The sequence below is a fragment of the Nelumbo lutea genome, chromosome 1, assembly GCF_056320005.1.
Source record: "Nelumbo lutea isolate HS-2025 chromosome 1, American lotus-T2T, whole genome shotgun sequence".
In the NCBI taxonomy this organism is placed as follows: Eukaryota; Viridiplantae; Streptophyta; class Magnoliopsida; order Proteales; family Nelumbonaceae; genus Nelumbo; species Nelumbo lutea.
This window is the reverse complement of record NC_142684.1, coordinates 60,118,418-60,144,286: the sequence shown is the minus strand read 5'-3', so window position 1 is coordinate 60,144,286 and position 25,869 is coordinate 60,118,418. Positions and strand designations below refer to the sequence as shown.

Sequence of the window (25,869 nt, the reverse complement as noted above, 5' to 3'; positions counted from 1 at the left end):
GGAAGGCCTCCATTTTACTTGAACATGGGTTGATCACATATTCTTCTCAAAGGGGAGTCTCTACATGTATTATTCTACTATTCAAATCCACCATGGCAAATTCAGAGGACCATTGTCCATTGCAAAAGTCTAGGCCATGTTTTGAGTCAACTCTGAACACCAAAAAAAAAGTTTGAGTCAACTTTCATTTTTTCTCTTTATTGTTTTTAATAATAAAATTTTTAGAATTGACAAAAATGTATAGAAATGGGTAGAATGAGAAAATGTTGCTACCAAACAAATGTTTTTTCTCCGAAAAAGAAACACGAAATCTTTTCATGGTAAGAATGACAATAAATTTTAAACCTATTTTGTTAAATTTCATTTTTCATTCATTTTTTTTATCAACCAGACTATATATATATAGTGTGTGTGTGGTTGATGAAAAAATAAATGAAAAATGAAATTTAACAAAATAGGTTTAAAACATTCAAGGCCCACACTAATAAGATACAAATCAACCATGTGGGGGATCACATTAATAATCATAAGACAAAAATTAGAAAAGCTTTTGCATTATTGGTTGCATAGAGAAAATGTAAAGGAAAATTTAATGAAACAATTAGCACCTATTTAATACTAATTAAAGGAAATTAGTTTGCTAAATTCAATAGTAAGTTCTGAAAATGAAGAAAAAAAGGTTGGAACTTCCAAATAGAAATGCAATTTAAAATTTGTAACGTTAAAAATAAAATTAGTAATATGAAGAAGTACAAAGTGTCTAACAATTTGATTATTTGCTAATGGTATATTCAATAAATATAAGTTACTAGGAAAGTCATAAAAATAGAAAAACATTGTATAATCATACTACATTAATTTCATTTTTCAAAGAAGCTCTATGCCAGCATAGGTTTATAGAACCGCTAACATAGTTTTTTATGGGCGGATGACCAACGGCGAATAATCATAAGTTTTCAGAACACTACTGGTGAAAATCACAACCCACGGGCATAAAGCTTGTTTGAAGAATGAAAATAAGCAACATGAGGAGCACGATTGTTTTTTAATTCTGTAGGTTCCCTCAATTTATGTTTCATATACCCTTTTTAGTTTTTTCATTTTATACTCTTTTTAATTTTTTCATGGCAAGAATTTTGTAACCAAACGGTCTCATGTTATTTATTTTTGCCAATTAATTGAGATAATAAACTAATAGCAACAAAATAAACATGCCCTAATTTCTACTAAATGTAATATCTTATTCAATATAGACTTCTATTCCGATAATCTTGGAACCAGACCTACTTGATGGAACTTAAAATTATGAATGAACAAATCAACCTAATAGATTAGAAGAAGTCATGGAACCATGAAGATTAGAACCCATCATTTAATGGGTTCGGGTGCAGGCTCTAATTAAAAGAGAGATTGTTTTGACCATCACTACACTAATTAAACAACTAATTAATCTAATACCCAGATGCAACAATTCTGTCAGGTTTAATTAATCTTGGCTAGAAAATTTCTTAGATGGGAATAATGGTGCTCGTAATCCTCTCTAGCTTACATATATTATAAGAGCATTTCAGCCATTCCCATCCAAATTGAAACACAGAAAACATCTCCATGACAGAATAGATTGATTGTATTTCAAGAATTATAAAATTGAGGCAGGCGTACGTATCTCATGAAAAACATAAAAAATATAAGAAAATGTAAGACAATTGATCTCGTCTGATATACAGCTTATATTGGTTTGGTTTTCACAAAGTTATGTTTCGTTCTCAGTGTCGATCGAGGGGGAGGGAACAGATGATATCACTTCATGGTGATATCTCTTTTTTTCCAGCTAATAGATTCTTCTCAATCTTCACTCCCAATTTTCTGTCTTCATTTTTGGCCCAAAATTGTACAAAACTTTCCTCGATCTCATCAGTTGGGACCCCAGCAGCTTAGGTACATAACTTTTCTGAGAGACTCTTCAGATTGCTTCATCTGCTGCTCGTTTTGCATCGCCTTGTTGGAGGCTACCACCGAAGAAGAACAAGAGAGGATCCCCTTGGACTGAGAGAATGAGCCCAGATTGTTCTTGGCTTGGTGGTGTAACGATCTCAGAGCGTGATTCCACCTACAGATGCCCTGATCTTTCATTGCTTCAACAGCTCCAACGCTTGCTGCAGCAATCCATGCCCTACTTGTAGAACTCATCTTTGATTTTCTCTTTATCTTGGATTTCAACAAGAATAAGAATATAAGAAAGCTGGTTGATCTGAGTTTGGATTAATTCCAGCAAGAGATCAGATGTTGTATATATAGGCACCAAAGGTAAAGGGCATGGCCTCACGAAATCTTGGAGCTGTTAAGAAAAACCAGAGGCGGTTTTACCAGTGGTTTGGAAAGAGGCCACTGGTTTGGATGGAAGGTCTATCTTTTGGACACGCAAAAGAATAACCAACTGGTAGTAGTGGGTCTTTCAATCGGGATTCATGGAGACATAAAGGATCAGGTGGGCTCCAGAGAGAGAGATGGTTGAAGACTGAAGAGTTGCGGATAAAGCTAAATTCTTCTGTAATCTGATTTTGTTCACTAGGATGGAAGCCATTCATTACTCAATGTCCCTGCAAATCCAATAGGTCCGCTTTTCCGTAAGTTACTTATTTGGTTAAATGCAATTATTTGGGTAATTAGTATTTTTTAGGAAACACTTATTCAGGTAAGTGTATTTATCTATATATATATATATTTTTTTTTTAAAGTAAAAAAAGAAATGATCATTTTAATCATAATAATTCATTATTAAAATGGACATTTTTGTCCCATTCAAGTGTTGGAAACTTTCCCCCTAAGTAGGAAAGTTATTTATTCACCTACGAGATAAGTATCACTTACTTAAATAAATGATACACAGGAAAATAAAATTTCCATAGTTCCCACATTAATCTGAAAAAATAACATGGGGTTCTTAGTCAATTAGTTATTCTGATTTAGGAACATCCTCTTTTGATAAACCAATAATATTAATAACACTAATTGTAATAAAGAAAGATAAATTAATCCTTCCCATGCTCATACTCATTCTACCATTATATAAACTAAGAGTCAGTTTAGAAGAAAGAGAGAAAGTAATGTGCGCCCAAATCATGAACAATCATGAACAGACTCCAAGAGAAGTAATTAAACTAATAACAAAGTGGATCAAGAATCTATTTCTATTTGTATAATGAATGAGTGGAATGTCTTTTATATTTTGTTTTAGGTTTTGATGAACATATATACAAGTGCATGCACGTTCAATGGGTGCATGTATCTTAAATATTGATTATATCACTTTACCTGATACGAAATCTCACAATTAGATCCAGGTTTTGTCGTTTATATTCATTTTTCTTGTTAATTATAAATGGTATCTTATCAAATGGGTCAAGTGGATGGAGAAAAGAGTTCCATTTCATAATTTTCTAGCTCCACTTGTGCACGATGTCGACAAGGCACTCAAATTGCAAGCAAGAGCCAAGACTCAAGAGGCACAAGGCCCCCACTATACGTCTCAAAAAATTTAAAACCTCACCTAGAGTTGGTCAGTAGTTTTGTGTACAGGGGATCTCGGTCTGATCCAATCTAGGCCCTCTTTTAACATCTGATTCGAAGATGAATTTCATCAGTCTAGGTCTACTTATTTTATTTTTTATTTTTTATCGTCATCATCATCCAAGTCTTATCCCAATTATATATGGGTCAGATACATGAATCCTGTTTCATTACTTCAAACTATGTTGTTTTTGTCTATTCTACTCCTTTTAGCCCCTTCAATTAGGCTCAGTTTAGAAAGAGTGTAAATATAAATATATACAATATAAATACATACAAAACAATACAAAATACAAGATTTTACACTCTGTATAATTACATTTGTACTCCTCCAAAACTGAGCCTTAATAACAAATCACTTCTTCTTATGAATATTGTGTCAGGTCCTTCTATGCATGCATTGATTTTTTATCAGATCCTCTTATATATAACTTGAACCCCCAACATTTTCTGAGAAATATATAGAGTCTGTTTGATTTGTAGTTGGAAGCCGAATCATGCTTCACCTATATATATCACGTTGGCCTTAATGCATGAAATACTTTTACTAGCTTTTTGGTGCTTGTTAGGAGATGATTTCCATTCACATCAGCACTGCATCTTTAAACAACTTTACATTCAATTTGGGATGTGTTAGAAAACGGAATTTTCCCATTTATGAGCAAATTAAGGTTTTCGATGTAAACTGTATGTTTATAATTAACTATCTAACTAGCAATGACCCGTTTGATGGCTGTTTAAAAATGCATTTTTAAGAAAAAACATGAAGTAACAATGATTTGCCACAGTTTTTATATGTTTCTACTTTTTTACATATAAAGTAGTAAAAAAATATTTGTTTTATAGATATTGAGTTTTAAACTTATTCCTTTTTACATAGCTTATATATCTATACTACTTATAAAAGTGCAAATAAAATATGGTTTTCTAAAATTTTCATTGGACATAAATTATCGCTTAATCAATGAATTTTTTTGGGGACAAAAGTGTACTTTAACAAAACACCATAATTAATACGTTTAGTACTGTAATACTGTAATAGTCATTGTTGAACCATAGAAGTCATTTTATGTAGATAGATGCCTCCTCATCCTCCCATTAAAATTCACCAAATAATCGAAAAGAAACCAACCCTCAACTTCACATACACCATTGTAAATGTAAATTTTCCTCTCATTTAAAGGGAGAAAAACTATTTACAAATATATGAAAGGAAATAGTAATTAAAGGAAACAAATCTAATATGATAAATTACGTATCATTATAACATTTATTATTTTTTTTGAGAAATTTTACCAAAACATGGACTTCGTAAGGGATTTTTCCAAGTACTATATTTAAGGTGTTAACTCTCATTCTCTATGATCATAACCTTTATTTGAGATATTTTGATTTCTCACTAATAAATTATAATAATTAAATTAATATCCAATAATTTCAACAATATAAATCCTATGTATTTAAAACTTACATGAAAACAAAACCATTATTCAATTCATATGGCAAGCAGTTAAATTATTGGATTAAATGGGTCAACCAGTCATAGTTAAATAATAAAAAATTATAAAATTATAAAAAAGTGGAATTTTTAGCACATTTCTAATATTATATATTTATCATATTAAAAAATAGGAAATTTCCTTATTAGTACCCTAAACTTTAGGGGTTGTGCAGGTCATTCCCTGAACTTCAAAATGCATCTACGCAGTACTTCAAATTTTCAAAATGTGTCTAATAGGTCCCTTGTATTAACAGTCCATCAGTTAATTTTGGAAATGCCAAAACTACCCATCAGGTGTCATCTAATTTTCTTTATCTGCTAGTTCATCAACTACATAAAAAAAAAAAACCATTAAAGAATATACAGGAAACCATAGCAACGGCGGTTTCAACCGTCATCGGAACTTGGTCAGTTCTCGGCTCCGTCATTGGTTTGTTCAAATCTATTCCTGCTACCACCATTAATTCCCAACACCATTGTAGCAATGGCACAACTCTTCATTCTCAAAGTAGAAGACAATGAACAATGTCTCCTTTCAAGGGTAGTTTTGATATTTTAAAAATTTTAAGTGGCACATGTCATCACATTATATAGATAATTGGGAAACTGTTAATGATAGGCACCTATTAGGCATGTTCTAAAAGGTTGGGGTACTTCATAGACATGTTTTAAAGTTTGGGGACTGACTTGACACAACCCCTAAAGTTCAAGGTACTGATCAAGAACTTTCCCAAAAAAAATAAGCATGATAAATATGAAAAATTATTTATTAATTATCGAAATGAAATACAAAATTTAAGAACCACCCAAAACAAAACCATGCATTTTCCTATTGAAGTGGTGGATTAATGGTTCAACCTTTTAGGTCAAATGGGTAAAATTTTTTAACATGTAATGAAAATATTTGAATAAAAAAAACATGTATTTATCATGTAAAAAAAACAGTGTGGTAAAAAAAGTTATTTTTTCTTGATGATGGAAAAAGAATAGAAAGTTAAACTAACTCGTAAAGACAACTATTTTCTACCTAAGCAGTGATCAACAGTCCATAGGGGTACTTAGGTGAACCCAACTCGAGCTTGGATTGATTTAGATTTCAATTTATGACAAGATAGACTTGGATTTTTGGTCCTTGGGTTGGATAGGCCCAAATGTTTGGCCTTTTCCATTTTTTGGGTTGCGATTGAACCTAACCGTTATGTAGCTTGAGTTATATATAAATATAAACATATTTGCTTATATATATACACACACATACACACACACATAAACGGATACATTTATGCCAAATTATAGTATTGGATGATTTAGCAATATGATCCCGGCCCCTAGTCCAAGCCTGATCCAAGTGCATCAAGTTCCAGTTCAATTAGGCTAGATTGGAAAAATTAGGCAGAGGTTCAAGCCTTTGACCCAATTCTTAGGGTTGGCTCTAGGTTAAGCATAAATTAGGCCTAAACCGCTCAACTTGCTATGGATCCAAATGAATTGTTAACGACAAATTTCCATAATACAATATTAACAGCAAATTACCATATTTAATGACTTATTTAAATTATAATATTTTTATTTTAATTACTATAAATTACCTTAAAATTGTTTTACAATAATTATAATTTAATTATTATTGATAATTACTTAAATTGTTAAGTATAAATATAATTAATAATTATGGTAATTATAATTGAAAGTTACCATAATTTATGTAAATATATGTTACTTAATTAGTTAGAAAATTGTATGAAAAAGTAATTTAATAGTAAATTACCATATTTAATGAATTATTTAACTAAAATATTAGTAATTAAATTAAATTACGAAATTATTTAAGTAAATATCAAAGTAATTAAAATAATTTTCACATTTATTCACTTAATTAGGTAAAATAATTTCACGGTAATTAGAATAACAATAATTAAGCTCAACCCTGACCCAACCCTTAGAATTGGACTTAAGGCCTGAGCTCAAGGCCAAGTCGGATCTATCCAATCTAAGCTCATTCCACACTAAAATTTAATACACTCGGGTTGGGCTCGGGCCTAGGCTGCCAAGCTTGGGTTAGCCAATAAGCACACACTAAAATTTAACCTAAAAATATATGTATGTATGCATGCAAATCATGTGTCTATATGTGAATGTGCATATGCATATAGTTTGACTAGGCTTGATTTTGGATAAAATTAGGTTGGGCTCACGTTGCCCAAGGGTTAGGCCTAGGCCCAACCCCAAAAATTAGATTGGGTTAGTCCCACGACCAACCCAAGGACCAAAAATCAAAGCCCAATCCATTTAAATTTGTCGCTAGATCAGTCTGGATTTGGGATAAACTCGCTCAAGTTGTACCCCTAGATATTGGTCCCTTTTGAGTTTAGACTCATACTATATATGGGTCCATTAGTTTCATGCCAATTAATCAATATGTTATACACGAGTGAAATATTTTTAACAACCCCATGCTTTAAGATACATATTTAATTAGTTAGCATAATTATTAATGTTAGTACTAATAAAACTTTAAAAGTTATAATTTTAATCCATTTAAGTCATATTAAAAAATTACAAAAATTGTAAAAATTAATTCAAATTTGTTAATAATAATAATAATAATAATGATGATGATGATGATAATAATAATTTTTATTAATTGAAAATCCAATTAAATTACTAATATTATATATAAAATTAATTTATAATAGAATTAGTATTTTAAATAAAATTATTAAAAAATAGTAATATTATAAAATTAATTTTTCTATGAAAAACTAATTAATTTTTAAACTAAAATTTATTAATTCAAATGATAGTTAATTTTATTACATTAATAAAAAACAAATGTGATAAATGATAGTTAATTTTAATAATGTTGGAAATAAAATATAAAATTTAAAACTGACCCAAAAATCAAATTGTTTTCTTGGTGGTGGGTTAATAGTTTAACCTTTCAGATCATATGTGTCAAACCTTGATCTATGATCTCATAATTAAATAAAAATATAAAAATATGAAAAATATAGAAACTTTGTTAAAAATATTTGGACACATATCTAATATTTTATTTTAATTAAATTAAATATTAAACATAATAAACAATTTTTTTTTTAATGATGGAAATGAAATGAAAAATTTAAAACTAATCAAAGTGAAATTCTTTTCCTATTTGGTGGTAGATCAACAATTCAAAATTTTAGGTCAAATATGTCATCCCATGATGTCATAATTAAATAATAAAAACTAAAATAAGATAAAAACACAAAAAATATATAAATTATGTGGAAACATTTGGGCATATATAATACTTTATATTAATCAACAATATTAAAGAAAAATAAGTGTGACAAAGAATGACTGATTTTATTCAAAATGGAAACAAAATACAAATTTAAAACCAACCCAAAAAGGGAGTTATTTTCCTGTTTGGTGGTAAGTCATGAATTTAACTTTTTGGGTTAAATGTGTCAACCATTAATGTCATAATTAAATAATAAAAAATTTAAAATATGAAAACACCAAAAATATAAAAAATACATAATGATTTGTAGAAAACATTTGGATACATCTCGAATATCATATATTCATTGTATAAAACAACAAGTGTAACAAATGAGTAATTTTTATAGGCATAGAAATAATAAAAAAAGGGAAAATTCCCGATCAATACCTTGTACTTTGGCTCAATTGACAATTTGGTCCTCAAACTTTAAAATGCGACAATCTAGTACCCGAACTTTCAAAATGTGACAATCTAGTAGCCAAACTTTCAAAATATGACAATCCAGTACCTACCATTAACTAGTCCATTAATCAGCCATTAAGTGACATTTGAAAAGTCAAAAATGCCCTTCGAATGGCATCTAATTCTCCTTATGAAATCCAAACATTAATAAAAAACTGATCAGTTCCAAATCTTAGCCTCTTCTATTCAAAAAAGTTGGTGATTGTTTAGAAGAATCTAGAATTTGGGATTGTTCATTTTATTGTCAATGTTTGGATGCTTGATAAAGAGAATTAGATGCCATTCAAAGTGCATTTTTTTACTTTTTAAATGTTAGTTAATGGCTGATTAATGGACTGATTAACGGTAAGTATTGGATTGTCACATTTTGAAAGTTCAGATACTAAATTGTCACATTTTGAAAGTTTAGGTACTGGACTGTCGCATTTTAAAGTTTGGGGGCCAAATTGTCACTCGAGCCAAAGTACAGGGTATTGATAAGGAATTTTCCCTAAAAAATGTAGAAAATTTTAAAAATATATCATTTACGATCATCATCATAAAAAATTTCCACATGCAAAGCATATGCACACTTACTAGTATTATGAGAAATACATAAATCAATTAATTAGCATGAGAACCAATTGATGGTTGTTCAGTTAATTGTGGAAGAGACTTGGGACCAAATCCCTCTATCACTAGGGACGGAGGTTAAGGATTTGGGGATGGAATACCCCCTCCATTGTGTAGCCCTATAATGCCCAAAAAATATACTTAGCATGAGATAAATAACAAAGTTAAAAACAATTTTAAAATTGAACTAACAAAGATGACCAAAGGTTAGGGGTATCAAATGGGTTGGATTTGGTCCAATCCGATCCAATCCAATGTAAGTCCATTACAAATGGACCAGGTCCAGTCCAATCCAATGAATAATTTGGACCATTTTGGATTAGTGCAATTCAACCGTCGACTCTGTTCAAGTTTGTTTTAATTTAGATTATTTCTAACCCAAACCTGGTCCATTGACACCCATATTCTTATCTTCTATCAATGGACCATATATTGGCTCAATCCAACCCAATCCAATATAAATTCTTTATGGATGGACCAGGTCCAATCCAATCCAATAAATACTTTGTATCATTAAGTCCATCCAATTCATTCAAATTGATTTTGGTTAATTTGGATGGGGTCCAATCCAAAACCAGTCCATTGACACCCTAAGCAAAGGTTCATATTAAGTGTTTTCTTTTTGCATTTTATGATTGAACCAAAACAACCTGTGAAATAAATCTAAATTAAAATAATCAAAACGAGAGAAAAATCTAATAAGCCATGGAAATGAGCAATGGCTTCTTAGACTTTTCTAGAAGAAGAAGTAGTTCACCCAAATCCATAAAATTTACACCTCCACTTTATTAGACATAGCCAAAAGGAAAAGGGATTAAGAGAGATTTAAAAGGAAAAAGAGGAGTTAAAGGGTAGGGGAGATATTACAAATGTTTACTAGCGGTGACTTGTGTAATGCATGAGCTACATTTTAAAAATATATTTTTAATGGAAAAAATATATTTTTAATGGAAAAAATATATTTTTAAAAATATATTCACCAAAGTTTATAAACATTTCTAGTTATTTTCATATAAAGTAGTAGAAAAAATATGTCTTCCTTTCCAGTTATCGAGTTTCTTATATATATATATATATATATATATATATATATATATATGTTAGGTAAGTGGTTTCTTACTACATTTTATTATTGAACCAAAAGAATCCATGAAATTAATCTATATTAAATTAAAAAAGAATAGTGAAAAACCTAATAACCCATGGAGAAATGGTATCTTTAGATTTTTATATAAGATAATAGTAAAAATAGTTTATTTATTTATTGAGACCTAGGATGAAATCCCATTGACACTAGGGTTGGAGGATTAAGGGTTTGGAGAATGGGATATACTCCCCTCATTGTGTAGCCCTATAATACCAAAATAATGTACATGAGATGAATAACCAAGTTAAAGAAAAAAAAAAGAATTTCGAAATTGAACTAACAAAGATAAGTAAAGGCTGATATTAAGTGTTTTCTTAATGCATTTATTATAACAATCCATGAAATAAATCTACACTAAATTAATAAAAAAGAGAGAAAAATATGATAACCAATGAAATGAGCAATGACTTCTTTAGACTTTTTTTGAAAAAGAAGATTGGTTCACCCTATGTACTAGGTTGGCAAATTTGGGTTTTGACATTAGTTTGGGTCCAAACTAGGGTTCCTATTTAGGGTTGGCATTTAACCAAGATTAATCCATCTAATTTACACTTATACTTTATTAGAGAGAGATAAAAGGGATTAAGAGAGATTTAAGAGGAAAAGAGTGATTTAATGGGGAGGACAGATGTTACAAACTTTGGATGGAGAGAGAGAGAGAGAGAGAGAGAGAGAGAGAGAGAGAGAGAGAGAGAGATTTAAGAATGGTCTTATTAAAGAATAAGTATATATAGATTTTATGAGAGACAACAAAGACACATGTGGGTTTTAATTTTGACTTATTATATTTTTAATGATTTAATTAAAAAATAAATATGGACATGTGTAAGGAAAGGAGAAATATGTACATGTGAGGTCTGTAGAGAGAGGACCCCTGATGACCCATGTGATGCATGGGATGCCGTTTAAAATTATACTTAGGGAGAAAATGAAGTAATAGTGACTAACCACAGTTTTTTATATATTTCTACTTTTTTTACATGTAGAATGGTATAAAAAATATTTTTCTTATATATTTTATTTTAGTTATTGAGCTTCAAACTTTCCTTTTGATAAAGCTTTTATATTATAATAAGAACATAAACCAACTGATAATGGCTCAATTGATATGTTTTCTACCTAAATGTATGAGAGACTTGAGTTGGGGGATGGGCTACCTTGCATTGTGTAGCTCTACAAAGCCAAAAAAAAATGTGCTTAGAATGAGATTAATAACCAAGTTGGAAAAACAATTTCAAAATTCAACTAATAAAGATAACCAAAGACTTACATTAAGTTCTTTCTTACTACATTTTATTATCAAACCAAAACAATCCATGAAACAAATCTACATTAAATTAAATCTATACTACTTATAAAAGTGTGAATGAGTCTTATTTTCTGAATTTTTTTTACAAAATTTGTATTTTAGTCTTGAGCTATCATCAAGGAAAATTTATATTTTAATAAAAAATCTTTAATTGAGACAATAAAGCAAATGAACAAGATTTATGAATAGAAAATTTAAGGCCCCACCTATACTACTATTGAAAGTGTGAATGAGAGCATGGAATTTTTTGTTTAACTAAAAGGCCCCAATTTCTTAATTTGGTCTCTCCTCTATCATTGTAAGGACAAAAATGTAATTTGAACAACCACTTTTCTCCACATTCAAATCATTCACATTAAGTCTTATATTTAAGGTATTAAATCCAAGTAACATTTATTGAATCCTATTCTTGGCTAGAATACCCCTATTTTTCATTGACTCTTATACTAACTGACCATATTAAAAAAATAATTGTGCCAAACAATAATTGTTTTTATTGGTATCAAAACAATGATTGTGCCAAACTATTTGGTATCAAATCGATAATTCAACCTTTTAGGTTAAATTTATAAACCCTTGATGTCATAATTAAATAATAATAAAAATTAAAAATGATGTAAACAAACAAAAGTATAAAAAATACAAAATAAAAATGTAGAAGACATTTGGGCACATCTCTAATATCGTATATTTATCATATTAAACAAAAGTAGTTATGATAAATAAGAATAAAATTGTAGAAAATTTTGGAAACATATTATTTATTATCATCACCATCATCATCATTAAAAACTATCACGTGCAAAGCACATACACACTTACTAGTTAATAAAAAGAGGGAAAAACCTGATAGCCCAAGTAAAGGAGCAATGGTTTCTTTAGAGTGGTTCACCCCATGTATTGGTGGGCAAATTTTGGCTTTTTGACATTACTTTGGTCTAAGCTAGGGTTCATATTTAGGTTGGCCCTTAACCTATAACCCAATTCATATAATTTAAACCCCTACTTTATTAGAAATAAATAAAAAGGATTAAAGGAGATTTAAGAGGAAAATAGGGATTTATTGGGGAGGGAAGATGTTACAAACATTGGCTATTAAGGAGAGAGAGAGAGAGAGAAGAATGGTCCTATTAGAGAGTAATTAAATATGGGCTTTATGGGAGACAATGAATACCTATAAGGATTTTAATTTTAGCTTGTTATATTTTTAATTATTTCATTTAAAAATAAATATATACATGTGTCAAAAAGGAGAGTAGGAAGAGGCACATGTGAGCTCTGTGGTAAAAGTACCACTCACCTCCCCTCTTTCCTCTTTCTATTATATATATATATTACAATTAGAGGACTTCAACATCAACATAAAAATCACCACTTATATATAAGATAACCACTAAACAAGGTTCATTTCAGTTAAAAAGTACTAAAGGGAAGATCTTACCAAACAGTACTAAAAAAGCCATTCGAACCAATCAATTAAAAGGCAAGAAACGCACACCAAAGCCTTGATAGAGAATATAAGAAACTACAACCAAGAACATGGTTAAAAAAGATTTAAAACAACTAGCAAATAGATTGATTTCTTCCTTTATTTTCTTAAAGAAGAAAATATCAGCAAAGAAAGAAAAACCCCACACTATCTACAATTATTGAAAGAGAAAAGAAACCAAAAAGAAAAAAAGAAAAGATGGTTCAGCTATGATATGAAAAAGATATGATATCTGAAAACTGATCAATAAATTCGAATCATAAATGTGGTAGCAAATCAGGTGTCATTTATCAAAATTCATGAGTGGATTTTGATTGGTCAAAACTCCTTCCATATCAAATCTTTCCCGTATCATAGATTTTCCCAAGATAAGATAGTAGAGAATGAGCCCCATAGTGGGATTAGTGATAAACTATTACACTGCTTCTTTCTTTTTATTGCCCCACAAGGCACAATGAATTACATAAATGAGCAAGGATACCCAATAATACAGAGGTGAACAGTGGATGAAAGGGAAGAACTGCATAAATGAGGAGCAAAAGAAGCGACTTAGCTCAAACTTAAGCATCCAATGTTGAAGTTAATTACAAATATACATAAATCACAAAAATATGTCTTGAATAACTGAAAATTTAGTTGAATGTTTCAAAAACCATTTCGGAATCAAAACCGTTTTGGCCATCGATTTCGGGTCAGTGGTTAAACCATCCAGTTCAAACAGATGGCTTGTTGTTGCAATTTAAAAAACAAAATAAAAAATTAATTAAAATAAAAAATGGGTAAAAACCATTGCCTGAATCAAACAAGCCAAATGGTTAAACAACCCGGGTCAATAGTCACTAACCAAATCAATGGTTTTTAGCAAAGAAACAATTTAGGGGTGAAACAGAAATGGTTGCCTAGACGATTTCTGGGCTGAAGCCAACTATGCAGGTCAACAAGAGTTCAAAAACCATGATTTAGTCATTTTGAACCAAAATGAAAATACAATCACCGTTCATTTATTAAGAAAAGGAGAATAGATTATCTTACATTACCAAATACTAGTTAGAAAAATAACTGAAAATATTAATGGTACTTTTTCATATTAATTATTACTTAATTATAATGAATAATAAATACATGATCAAATCAGACGCCTTCCCACGATTTTTCTCAAACATATGATAGTAGCAGTAAATTTTTTCAAAGTTTCCCTAATGTATTTATGTGCAGTTAATTTTTTTACTGTATCCATTTATTAATCTCTGCGATACCTATAGTTTGAGCCATGGATGTTTCAAATTTTTAATTGAAGAAATCGAGAGATCAATTGGTTTCTTCTCTTCTCTAATCTCTGCGATACCTATAGTCCAAGTCAATTAGCCCAAGTGTGGCCTTGCCCCAAACATTTGACCATCTATTTCTTATATATTTTTGTTTGCAAGTAATTAAAAAGAATGAGATGGGTGTTTTTCTAATTATCCTTATAATTTGTCTAATAATATGAGAATGTTACATTCTTATTTTTCTTAAATTAATAAACAATTAATGAATGTTCTTTCAAAAAGTAATATACTAATATACACTCCAAATTAGTAAATAGGATGGCCTTGTTTGGTAGAAAATTTTGATTACAATTCATAGAAATCTCTATGATACACAAACAGATAGACAAATCCCTCTGATCATGATTTTTGATGTAAGTAGGACTCGTGAGAAAATGTAGGTAGAATCCAAAACTCAGCCACTGTATGAGAACAATTATCAGACATTTACAGAGGTTTTCGCTTCACAATCACAATCTTCAAAAAGGAAAATCTTCAGGCTCGAGCGTATGACTTTTCTGGGGTTTCTCTATTTTCTTTTTTCCGGTTTATTCTCGATTTCCATTCTGGCGTTGTTGGTCCAAAACTTTCAGACTCCGTCCGCTCATTCAATGTCTGGATGGATCAATTGGGACCCCAGCAGCTCAAGTACATAACTTTTCTAAGAGAATCCTCGGATTGCTTCATCTGCTTCTCCTCTCTCATGGCTTTATTATTGCTCGCTATGGCCATGGAAGAAGAAGAAGATAGGCTCTTAGTAGCCTGAGAAAATGATCCAAGATTGCTCTTGGCATGTTGGTGCAACGATCTGAGGGTGTAATTCCGTCTGCATAGGTCTTGATCTTTCATCACTTCAACAGCCCCAACAGTAGCTGCTGCAATCCATGCTCTGCTCGTTGAACTCATTTTTCTTTCTCTTTCTCTCTCTCTCTCTCTCTCTCTCTCTCTCTCTCTCTTTATCTGTTTTTTCTCTCTAGTAAAGAAGGGCACATAAGCTTATGAATCTGTGTTTGGATGAAATGAACCCAGGAGCTCTTTTATGTATATAGAAAAAGTGGGTTACAACAAGCTCATGAGTTTCAGGGTTTTGAAGAAAACCAGAGGCGGATTTAGAAGTGGTTTCGGAAAGAACAAAGAAGCCACCGGTTCTGAACGTGCATGTCAAGAGACAAAAGAAATACAAATCGGGACATAAAGAAGAAAGAGACGGGAGTCCCACCACCCCAGACCAGACAATGGAGAGTTTTAGAATCAAGGAGGAGGTGGGCTCCAGGTCATAGTTTGATAGATCACTAGAGGGGAAGAACCTGTCCCCGAACGAAGGGAACTGTTCAAGTGGTAGTGTGGTACTGGTATTTGGGGCAATGCACCTCCATTCACCAAGTTTCCTGCTTATCTACGTGGATCTATAAGATACAATAGAACTAGCAGGGCCCATGTGATATGCACTGGAAAATCAGAAAGTTTATTAATTTTTTTAATTGATAATTAATTTGAAAGATGTCAGGATATATATATATATATTTTATAGAAGTCAAACGATTGGGAAGGTTTAAAAATTGTTGGTCCATGTAAAGGCCCCCAACCCTAGTGCAAGTAGGATTTGATCTCAAGTCTCTAATACAGTCAGCAACAGAGATGTTTAAAACTAAATTAATAAAAAATTGCAATTTATTGTTTGTATTACAGAAAAATCAAATGTAGAAAGAAAAAATTTAATATCTTAAAAATGTGTACGAAAAATATTTACATGAATAAATTACTTTTTAAAAACTTCTGAATTGATATGAATAAATTAATTTCAAAAATATGAATGCATAATTAATTAATAAAAATATAAAAAATTCAGTAAATTAGACTTCTAAATTAACTTTCATTAAATAAAATTACAAAAAATATGAAAATTAGTTTATGGAAATCACTAAATTAAAATTTCTCAATAAAGAACAAAAACCTATGTAAATTAACGATAATTATGAAAATTATTAATAATTACCAAGTATAAATTATCAACATTAAAGTTCCAAAATAATTTTCCAATTTAATATTTTTCAAGAAAATACTAAATTTTCTGAATACTTACGAAAATTATAAATATAATTAAAATTTCCCAATAATTTTCCGATTTGATATTTAACAATTTCGAAAAACTAATGTAAATGAAATTTTAAATAAATAATTCTTATTAATTTTAAAAATAAATAAATTTATGAAATGTAATTTTTTTTATTTTAAAATAATTATCAAAAAGTTATTGATAATTTTGGGTAAAAATTATCAATTTTAGATTATACTAATATATAATTGATTTCATATAATACTAAATGAATATTTAAATATTAAAATTTATTGTTTAATAATTATTGATATAAATTAATTACTTTTAAAAAGTTATTTATTTATGAATAATTAATTACTAAAAATATCAAAATAAATTATATTTTAGTTATTGTAATTATACTTTATGTTTAATGTTTGGGAAGTTTCCGCCTTTCTTACAACAGTGAAATGGGAGGCAAGTTGAGATAGCTAGAGACTAAGAGCTCAATGATGTGGAAAATAATGGGCTTGGGTAGGGTAAAGGCAAACTCATATTGAACTCGACTTGTGTTCATTATTTTCTAATTGCATTTAAACTTGGTTTAAATTAATATTTTTTTTTTACTTTTATTAAATGTTAACTTATTTAGTAAAATTTTATTGATGCATAAGTTAAGTTATGATATTATGAAACATTTATTACTATTTAAAACTTTTAATAATGTTAGAGTTTGTTATTATATATTAAGTATAATATTATTGAAATTAATTTTAAAAATTATTATTGTTAAAATTAAAAAATAGTAATTTATTTTGAATTTTCTATTATGTAAATAATTTCTAAATTGAAATTAAATTTTATTAGGTTATAATTATACAATTATTATAATGACAATATGAAAATATTATTCATAATTTTAATAGTATTTTTAATTATTAAATTTTATTACTTTTATCATTTAGCTTATTGTATTATTTATTTATTTTTTCTTATTATTATTTTAGATGGAGATAGGGGGTGGAAAAGAGACTAGAATTAGATGGTTGTTGCAAGATAGATTAGGAGATGTTTTAGGTGCGGGAGATAATTTAGGAGAGATCTTAGGGGAGGAGATAATTTACCATCTGTTTGGCATTGTTGTCATTGCTCCAGAAAACGGTGACACATTAGTGCCACATCGGAAAAAATGGTGCTCCAGGAAACACCTGTTTGTTTGGAACTGTTTTTCCATAAAACAATGGTGCTCTAAGACATGCATTAAAAATTGAGAAGGTGTGGTTTGGAGCAACGCCGAATTTGGTATTTCTTGGAGCTGTAGCTCATTGCTGCCAACAGGGACATGAGGTGGCAGTGATAGGGACATGACGTGGCATTGGATAATAGGTACCAATATTGAAAATATTTCCTAAAGCATTGGTACCAAACAGAAAACGTTGTTGTTTCTCTAGGAAACATCCTACCTGGTAGCAATGTTTCCAAACAAAAAAAAAGACACTATTTTCTCAAAAAATAGTGCTTCCAACCCACACATCAGCAACATCGTTTTTTGAAAAAAGGGTGTTGTATGTGTAGCATCAATGCCAAACATATACTTAATTGATTGGGGAAGTGAGAGAGAGAGAGAGATGAGACTAGCTTTGAGTGTCTCATTTACAAAGTTTGTATACCCATTAAAATCTTTTCATATGTCTATTTACCTTGATATCCTGGATCCCATTAAGTCCACAAATGTCTACTCAATCTTCCCTTGATCAACTACTCTATTAGATACCAAATATGAGTTATTTTAACTGAAGCATCAAATGGGCTGATTCAACTAAGATTCAACCTTGCACCGTCTCCATATTTAATTGGCTTGGATAACATGACTAATTCAAAAACGAGTTGGATATGAGTTTGCATCCATGGATTATCCGAATCCAAGATGGATATGAGTTTCATTATGTGACCACCACTTGAATCCTAATCTATACTATATATATAAAACAAAGTGATTCCACGTGGCCCTCCCTCTCCTTGCTCCCTTGCCATTTTTCTTACACAGCAATAGAGAGCAAAAGCTCGATGGTTTTCAATTTAACAACTAGACTAGAAATATCATGAAAATCCACTCTTTATTGTTGAGAAAAACACCATACAATGCTAAGAACCTTGTAGCAAGATAAATTGCCATCAAGTCCTCCTTTCAAATGAAATATCGCTTACAAGTGCCATGTCATGATCCTTGGGTTTAGGTACCAGAACCCTAGTGTAATTGCGCTTCAAAGTTATTAATCATGGAAAAAGAATAAGGAGGAGATGAGACAACAAAAAACAGAAGAAAGGGGAAGGTAAGAGAATAAAATAAACCTAAAAAATCAACTCGCAACACTCCTTTCTATTATTTATAGCACATAAATACATATAAATGTAAAAAGTCAAAAGTGCCCTTATGGCACAAATATTATCAAATACAAAGTTTCCCCTCAAGTTGAGATAGACCTAATAAAAATAATATTTATCCATTTCAATGTAATTTGTGCAATCTCGTAGGATAGGATTGGTTGCAATGTTGATGGCAATCTTATTGTTGCATTGAGTGGCATAGCACTCTTTATCCACAGAACCTCCATAACTCCATGAAACATAGCTCTATACTCAGCTTCAACACCGAATCTAGGTGCAACACTTTGTTTCTTATTTCTCCAATTGACTAAATTGCCCCCAACAAAGGTGCAATATCTACTTGTAGACTTCCTATCATCTATTAATTAACCCAACCAAGTTTGTATTTATATAAACGTCAACCTTCAAATGCCCATGCTTCTTGAACAACAAACCACTCCCTATAAACTTCTTGAGGTATCTAAACACTTTTTTTACTACCTCTAAATGAGCAACATTGGGAGCATGCATAACTAACTAAAGGCACCCACTGCATAGGCAATACAAAGCCTGATTTGTGACAGATATAAGAGTCTTCCACAAGTCTCTATAACTATTTCACATCTTTTATGGGATCCTCACTACAAAGCCCAATTTGTGAAGTTTTTTTTTTCTACTTTTTTGTCGAAAACAATTATTCATGTATTCTTGACAAATGAAAAGTGTACTTTGTAACAACATTTGATAATTTGAATAAAAATATATTTTTTTATAAAATTATTATTTATTTGTATAATATGGGAACAAAGAAAACATATATAACGGTTATATATACAACCCTTGTATATATAACTACGGTTTTTATATACAACCATTTTTTATAGGTGCGCTGCCATAGATAGACTTTAGCAACGGTTTTAAAAAGCCATTCCTATAGATAGTTTTTAGCAACGGCTATATTTCAAAACCGTTGCTAGAGATGTATTATAGCAATGGTTTTCATGGTAAACCGTTGCTAATAGGTATCATAACAATGGTTTTATAAAGTGACCGTAGTAACATCGACCAATTTTCTTTTTTTTTGCACTGTTTTAGCCACGGTTTTGTCTGTTGCTATAGAAGTTTTAGCAATGGTCAGCCTAGTGTCCGTTGCAAGAGATTAAGACTGTAGCAACGGTTATGCCCGTTGCTAAATGATATCTCTAGCAACGGTTGCTAAATGATATCTATAAACCATTGCTAGAACCTATTGCCATGGTGGAAGAGGCATCGGTTTTGTATCCATTGCTATAGGTCTCTAGCAACGGTTTTGTCCATTGTCAGAAGTCAAATTTCTTGTAGTGAAATCATGTGTTCAATTAGGACTTTTTTTTTGAAGAGTTTTAGTAGGATTCTATTAAGGAGTGTTATAATAGATTAATAAACTTTTTTGTAGGAGCCAAAAGGGTCTATGTCTATATAAACAGTAGATAGGGCAAAGCTATGATGGTTATTGATTGATTTTCTCTTAATTATCCAGTGAAAAATTCTTCTTCGGCTTTTACTCTTTTCTTTGAATATTCTCTGGACATGGTTTGTTTCCATATTGCACCATATTCTAATTTGATCTATCCCAGTATAGGATGTATGGAGTTTCAAGTTGCCAAGATCTGCAATAAGATGGTTAATAGCTTCAGACTCCAGGTACCAACTTCCACCATTATCTATTGAAGAAATATTTGTAGAGTTTGTTTTGATCGGCTTGTGTCATTATCCTTATGGTATACCTAAAGTGATAGTTTCTGGAAATATGGTTGTTTTTTTCTACAAATCTAGCATGGTTCAACGTTTGTAATAGCTTAAGATGGAGTATATTATGCATCTACTTAGTTATCCACATCATCATCTTATCTCTCTATTTTCTCAAGTTGCTGTAGCCTAGTTAAAGTCTTTATTTTCCTCAATTTAATCAATTCATATTGAAGTTACATGTTTAGGACCCTAAACAAGGACACATACAAGTTTCCTTAGGTGCACCATACAACTCTTATCATGGTGCAGCTGATGACTTGCCCAACAACACTTTCGACAAATAAGAATAGCATCAATCTCAATAGCAACTAGTCTTGCTTCCTCCATTGTGTATATTCAAGATTTGTTATTGATGTGCTATCTTGTTCAATGCTTTTGGCTTGGCACGAAAGAGATCCATCAGCATAGATAGATCTGATCCCTCAAGGTATGGTAGAACCTCTCCAAGGTAAGTAATTATATCAGTCTAGCTTAACTATGTCAAGCTAAACGAGGTTTGTTGTAAAGATGTTGTCAATCTGAAGTTGACGAGATTGGGTTTACAGAAGTTGAGATTGGAGAAGTTTAAGAAGAGCAAACGTTGGTAACCATTATCTCCCGCTCTGATACCATAAAATCTAAAGGATGGTGAAGTGAATTGTCGATTTGATTGATATGTTCAAAACATAATTTTATAGATAGAAGATATTAAAATCAACTATAACTCTTCAAAGGGAAACACAGACTCTAACTAGGATACAACAACTAGAGAAATAGAAAGATAAGATTTTGTTGCTGTATAACAAACACAAGAATGATAGAAACGACTGGAAAGTAGTGAAAATAGAAAGAACTACATAGAACAGAGCACACAAAACACAAAGAGATTTAAGTGGTTCGGCTCATAACCTAAGTCCACAAGCTTAAAGGAGAATAAATCCACTATCAACAATGGGAATTTACAATGTTTAGATCCCATTACCAAAGCACTAGCTCCCAATACGACTTGAATATCCCTCTCCCTTGTCTCACACTTATATTTTTCTTTCTAGGACCCCAAGATACAAGACAACTTTCTATGTAAGATACAAAACTATTTATATGAGAAAATTAAACCCCTATTCTGAATGCTCTTAACTTACTGATATTGATCCTCCTAGAACATCACTCCTCCGAATCCAACAAGATCACAGGAAATCCTAATTGCAAGATCAACCAAGATTCAGATGATCCACATTGGATAAGCCGCAAAATTGGCTATGCTACGATATCAGATATCTGCTAGATGATCCAATATGCTACAAGACACGGGTACTAATGATCTCCACTTATCTCTATGAGTGCATACCTTCCACTTCCACCACAAATTACTATCAAAATTTTTCTCAATTTTGTTCTGGTTGTGACATGGAGGGAGATCGCAACAGGAACAGGAATTCAAGGCACCAGCACATATTGTTGTGGGTTACTAAGTAGATATGTTACAGACTCCATCATAATTAAGCTATTATGTGTATTGCTTAAACCAAATTTGCCTTGAAAGAAGGTCTAACCTATTAAATAACAGCCATAATTTGAAGGAAGTGTCTCAAGAGAAGGTCAGTCTCGTTCTCCTCGGATGGATAACTTGGATGATCATCACCTATTGAAGAACGGATGATTCATAAATAGCCAAACCTCTGCATTGTCCACATATCCAGGAAATCAATCGTGATTCAACCCATCCATGAAACATCTATATATTCACCGTTGTATCATGAAGTCCAAAAGAAAAAAAAAATTAAGATTTTGAGATAATAAGTATATATTTGTATAACAATTTAATGGTGTTTATATGCAGTAATTACAAAATTCTTGGTATATTTCATTCTCAGCCTCCATCGATGAGCAGCGTTTAAGTTTGCTGGGGGTGCTGCTATCTCAGCTTCTTGTCCGTTGACCCCAATTTAATATGCCATTCTTCGTCTGCTGGGCCAAAATCTATAACGCCGGTAGTGCTAAGGGAGGTGTGGGGATGGATCAATTGGGACCCCAGCAGCTCAAGTACATAACTTTTCTCAGAGATTCCTCGGATTGCTTCATCTGCTTCTCATCTCTCGATGTCTTGTTACAGGCTGTCGCTAAGGAAGAAGAGATGCTCCTCTTAGCCTGTGAAAACGATCCCAGGTTGTTCTTGGCGTGTTGATGCAACGACCTGAGAGTGTAATTCCATCTGCAGATGCCTTGATCTTTCAACGCCTCCACAGCTGCAATGCTTGCAGCAGCAACCCAAGCCCGGCTTGTGGAACTCATCTTTCTTTTCTATTTGTTGATTGTTTCTGAATTTTGGTTTAGAAGTATTGCTTGTGAGTCTGTGCTCTGGTGAAGCAGATTGGAGCTGGGGTTGTTATATATAGAGAGAGTGGTGAGGGAGATTGATCAAACTCATAAAATTCAGTACAACAAGACCAGTAGCGGTTTCAGACATACATGGTTCTGCAACGCCAATGGTTTGAGTTTTTGGGCGTCCAATAAGGAGAAAGATGCAGACAAACAAACAAAGGCAGAAAGAAAGGATGGATAAATAAGAAAGGAATCCACCATCTCTTCCTACTACTAGCTAGACGAGTTTTACTTGCTTGCCCTTTACTGTATGCTCCATGAATGGCTACAAGAGCCCGTGTGGATAGCCATCTGAGGAGTATAATCAGGAACTCCAGTCTCAAATGAATAAAAAACTTGTGCCCACTGGTTGACTGATGAGCGCGTGGTTTCCATCAATCCGCTTTTGCCAGAATTATTGGAGTGTTTCAATTGGGTTGTTTTCTTTTCCTTTTGGCAATTCTGATATATATTGTTGTCTTGTCTTTCATTGGTCTTTCTCACTCTTTCATGTCAGTTGCTAGTTGGAGGTTCTGTATTGGATCTTGAGCTGATGGGCTCGTGGGTGAGATGAGTCTTCAACCAATAGGGGGTTGAACTTTTGCCATTTGCAAATAAGGCGACTTTTTTAACTTAATTAAACCATAACTAATATAGTTACATCCATCAAATAAAAAAAAAAAAAACCATAATCCGTGTTACATGCATGCCCTAATGACAATTTTTTAGTTGATTAACAAAGTAGGCAATTTTTTACTAAAATTAGCTTATAACCTAATCATGGCCAGGGTAGGCAACCAAGTTGGCATATGAGAGAAACTGTTAAGAAATTTAATTGAAAAAAAAAAATCTTTCTTTGGTTCCTCGTCAGGTGAATTGCTAACTAAAAAGAAATTAAGGCCTAGTGTGAAAAGAGTATAAAATATAAATACAAATATGTACTGTACAAGTATATTGTTTAAAATATCATATATAAGGTTTTGCACTGTATTTCCCAACCAAATGGATTTACCTTAAATATCAATTTGGACTATTGAAAAATAAATAAATTAAATAGATGAATTCATATATCAGCAAAAAATAAAAGCTGCATCAACATATCCCACTAAATAGATAATTAACAGATCCAAACACGCTCTTTATGTCGGAACCTGCAAAAAGTAAAATGACAACGGATTGTGGATGGTGGGAAAGATCATATAACAAGGTAAGTATTAGTAGTTATCTAGGGATGCAAACGGATTGGATTCGATTCGATTCAGGGTATATTGGTATCCAATCTGATACTGTTTATGACAGATTTGGTTGGATCTGATAGGCCTCTATCTGAATCCGAATCCTATTGATAAGTCAGATCTTTGAATTTGATCCCATCCTTCTTGTTTCATTAAAAATTAATAAATTATTTAACAAAAAATATATACCAATTTAAATAAAGAAAAAATAAAAAATACAAGTATTTTTTTAATTATTTTCATCATATATATACATGCTTCTTATAAAAAATGAATAATATAAAAATTTATAGAATGCAATATAAATAATATATTTATAAATAAATAAATAACATATATTATATTATATTATATATTTATATAAATAAATATATCTTATATGGGATCAGATAGGGGGTGATCCGAAATTTAAAACTGACCCAAAGTGAAATTCTTTTCCTATTTGGTGGTATATCAACAATTCAATCTTTTCGGTCAAATGTGTCAACTCATGATGCCATAATTAAATAATAAAAATTAAAATAAGATAAAAACACAAAAAATATATAAATTATGTGGAAAACATTTGGGCATATCTAATATTTTATATTAATTAACTATATTAAAGAAAAATAAGTGTGACAAACAATAATTGATTTTATTCATGATGAAAACAAAATACAAATTTAAAACAAACCCAAAAAGGAAGTTATTTTCCTATTTGGTGATAATTTAAGAATTTAACTTTGTGGGTCAAATGTGTCAACCCTTGATGTCAAAATTATGAAAGCACACAAAAGTATAAAAATAATATGAATTAATTTTTATAAAACATTTGGACATATCTCTAATATTGTATATTCATCATATAAAACAAAAACAAGTGCAACAAATAAGTAATTTTTATAGGTATATATAAATATAAAAAAAATGTACAAAATTTTATAAACATATCATTTACCATCATCATCATTAAACATTGCCAATTGAAAAGCATGTGGACACTTACTAGCTAGTATTGTGAGAAATACATAAATCAATTACTTAGAATGAGAACCAACTGATGGTGACTCAATTAGTTGTAATAGAGATCTCAGACCAAATCCCATTACCACTAGGGTTGGGGGTTAAGGATTTGAGGGATGGGATACGCCCCTCCATTGTGTAGCCATATAATGCCAAAAAATTGTACTTATCATGAGATAAATAACCAAGTGAAAAAATAATTTCAAAATTGAACTAACAAAGATAACCAAAGGCTCATATTAAGTGTTTTCTTTCTTCATTTTATGATTTAACCATACCAATCTGTAAAATAAATCTACATTAAATTAATCAAAATCAGAGAATAATCTAATAATCCATGAAAATGAGCAATGGCTTTTTAGACTTTTCTAGTTTGGGTCACCCCATGTATTGGGTGGGCAAATTTGGGTTTTGACATTATAAGT

General features: G+C 31.0%; 3 protein-coding genes across 3 annotated transcripts; all 3 read right to left on the bottom strand.

Annotated features, from left to right (window-relative positions):
* Positions 1-1,609: 1,609 nt before the first annotated feature.
* On the bottom strand, positions 1,610-2,384 carry LOC148874781 (uncharacterized). Its single transcript, XM_088964396.1, has one exon. It carries the CDS (start codon positions 2,188-2,190, stop codon positions 1,915-1,917), a length of 276 nt encoding a protein of 91 aa, XP_088820522.1. The 5' UTR covers positions 2,191-2,384; the 3' UTR covers positions 1,610-1,914.
* Positions 2,385-14,935: 12,551 nt separating this feature from the next.
* Positions 14,936-15,680, bottom strand: LOC148874780 (uncharacterized). The gene has a single exon (XM_088966424.1). The coding sequence runs from the start codon at positions 15,572-15,574 to the stop codon at positions 15,293-15,295; it is 282 nt and encodes a 93-aa protein (XP_088822550.1). The 5' UTR covers positions 15,575-15,680; the 3' UTR covers positions 14,936-15,292.
* A 6,858-nt stretch (positions 15,681-22,538) lies between these two features.
* On the bottom strand, positions 22,539-23,439 carry LOC148874779 (uncharacterized). The gene has a single exon (XM_088966559.1). The coding sequence runs from the start codon at positions 23,133-23,135 to the stop codon at positions 22,863-22,865; it is 273 nt and encodes a 90-aa protein (XP_088822685.1). The 5' UTR covers positions 23,136-23,439; the 3' UTR covers positions 22,539-22,862.
* Positions 23,440-25,869: the final 2,430 nt, after the last annotated feature.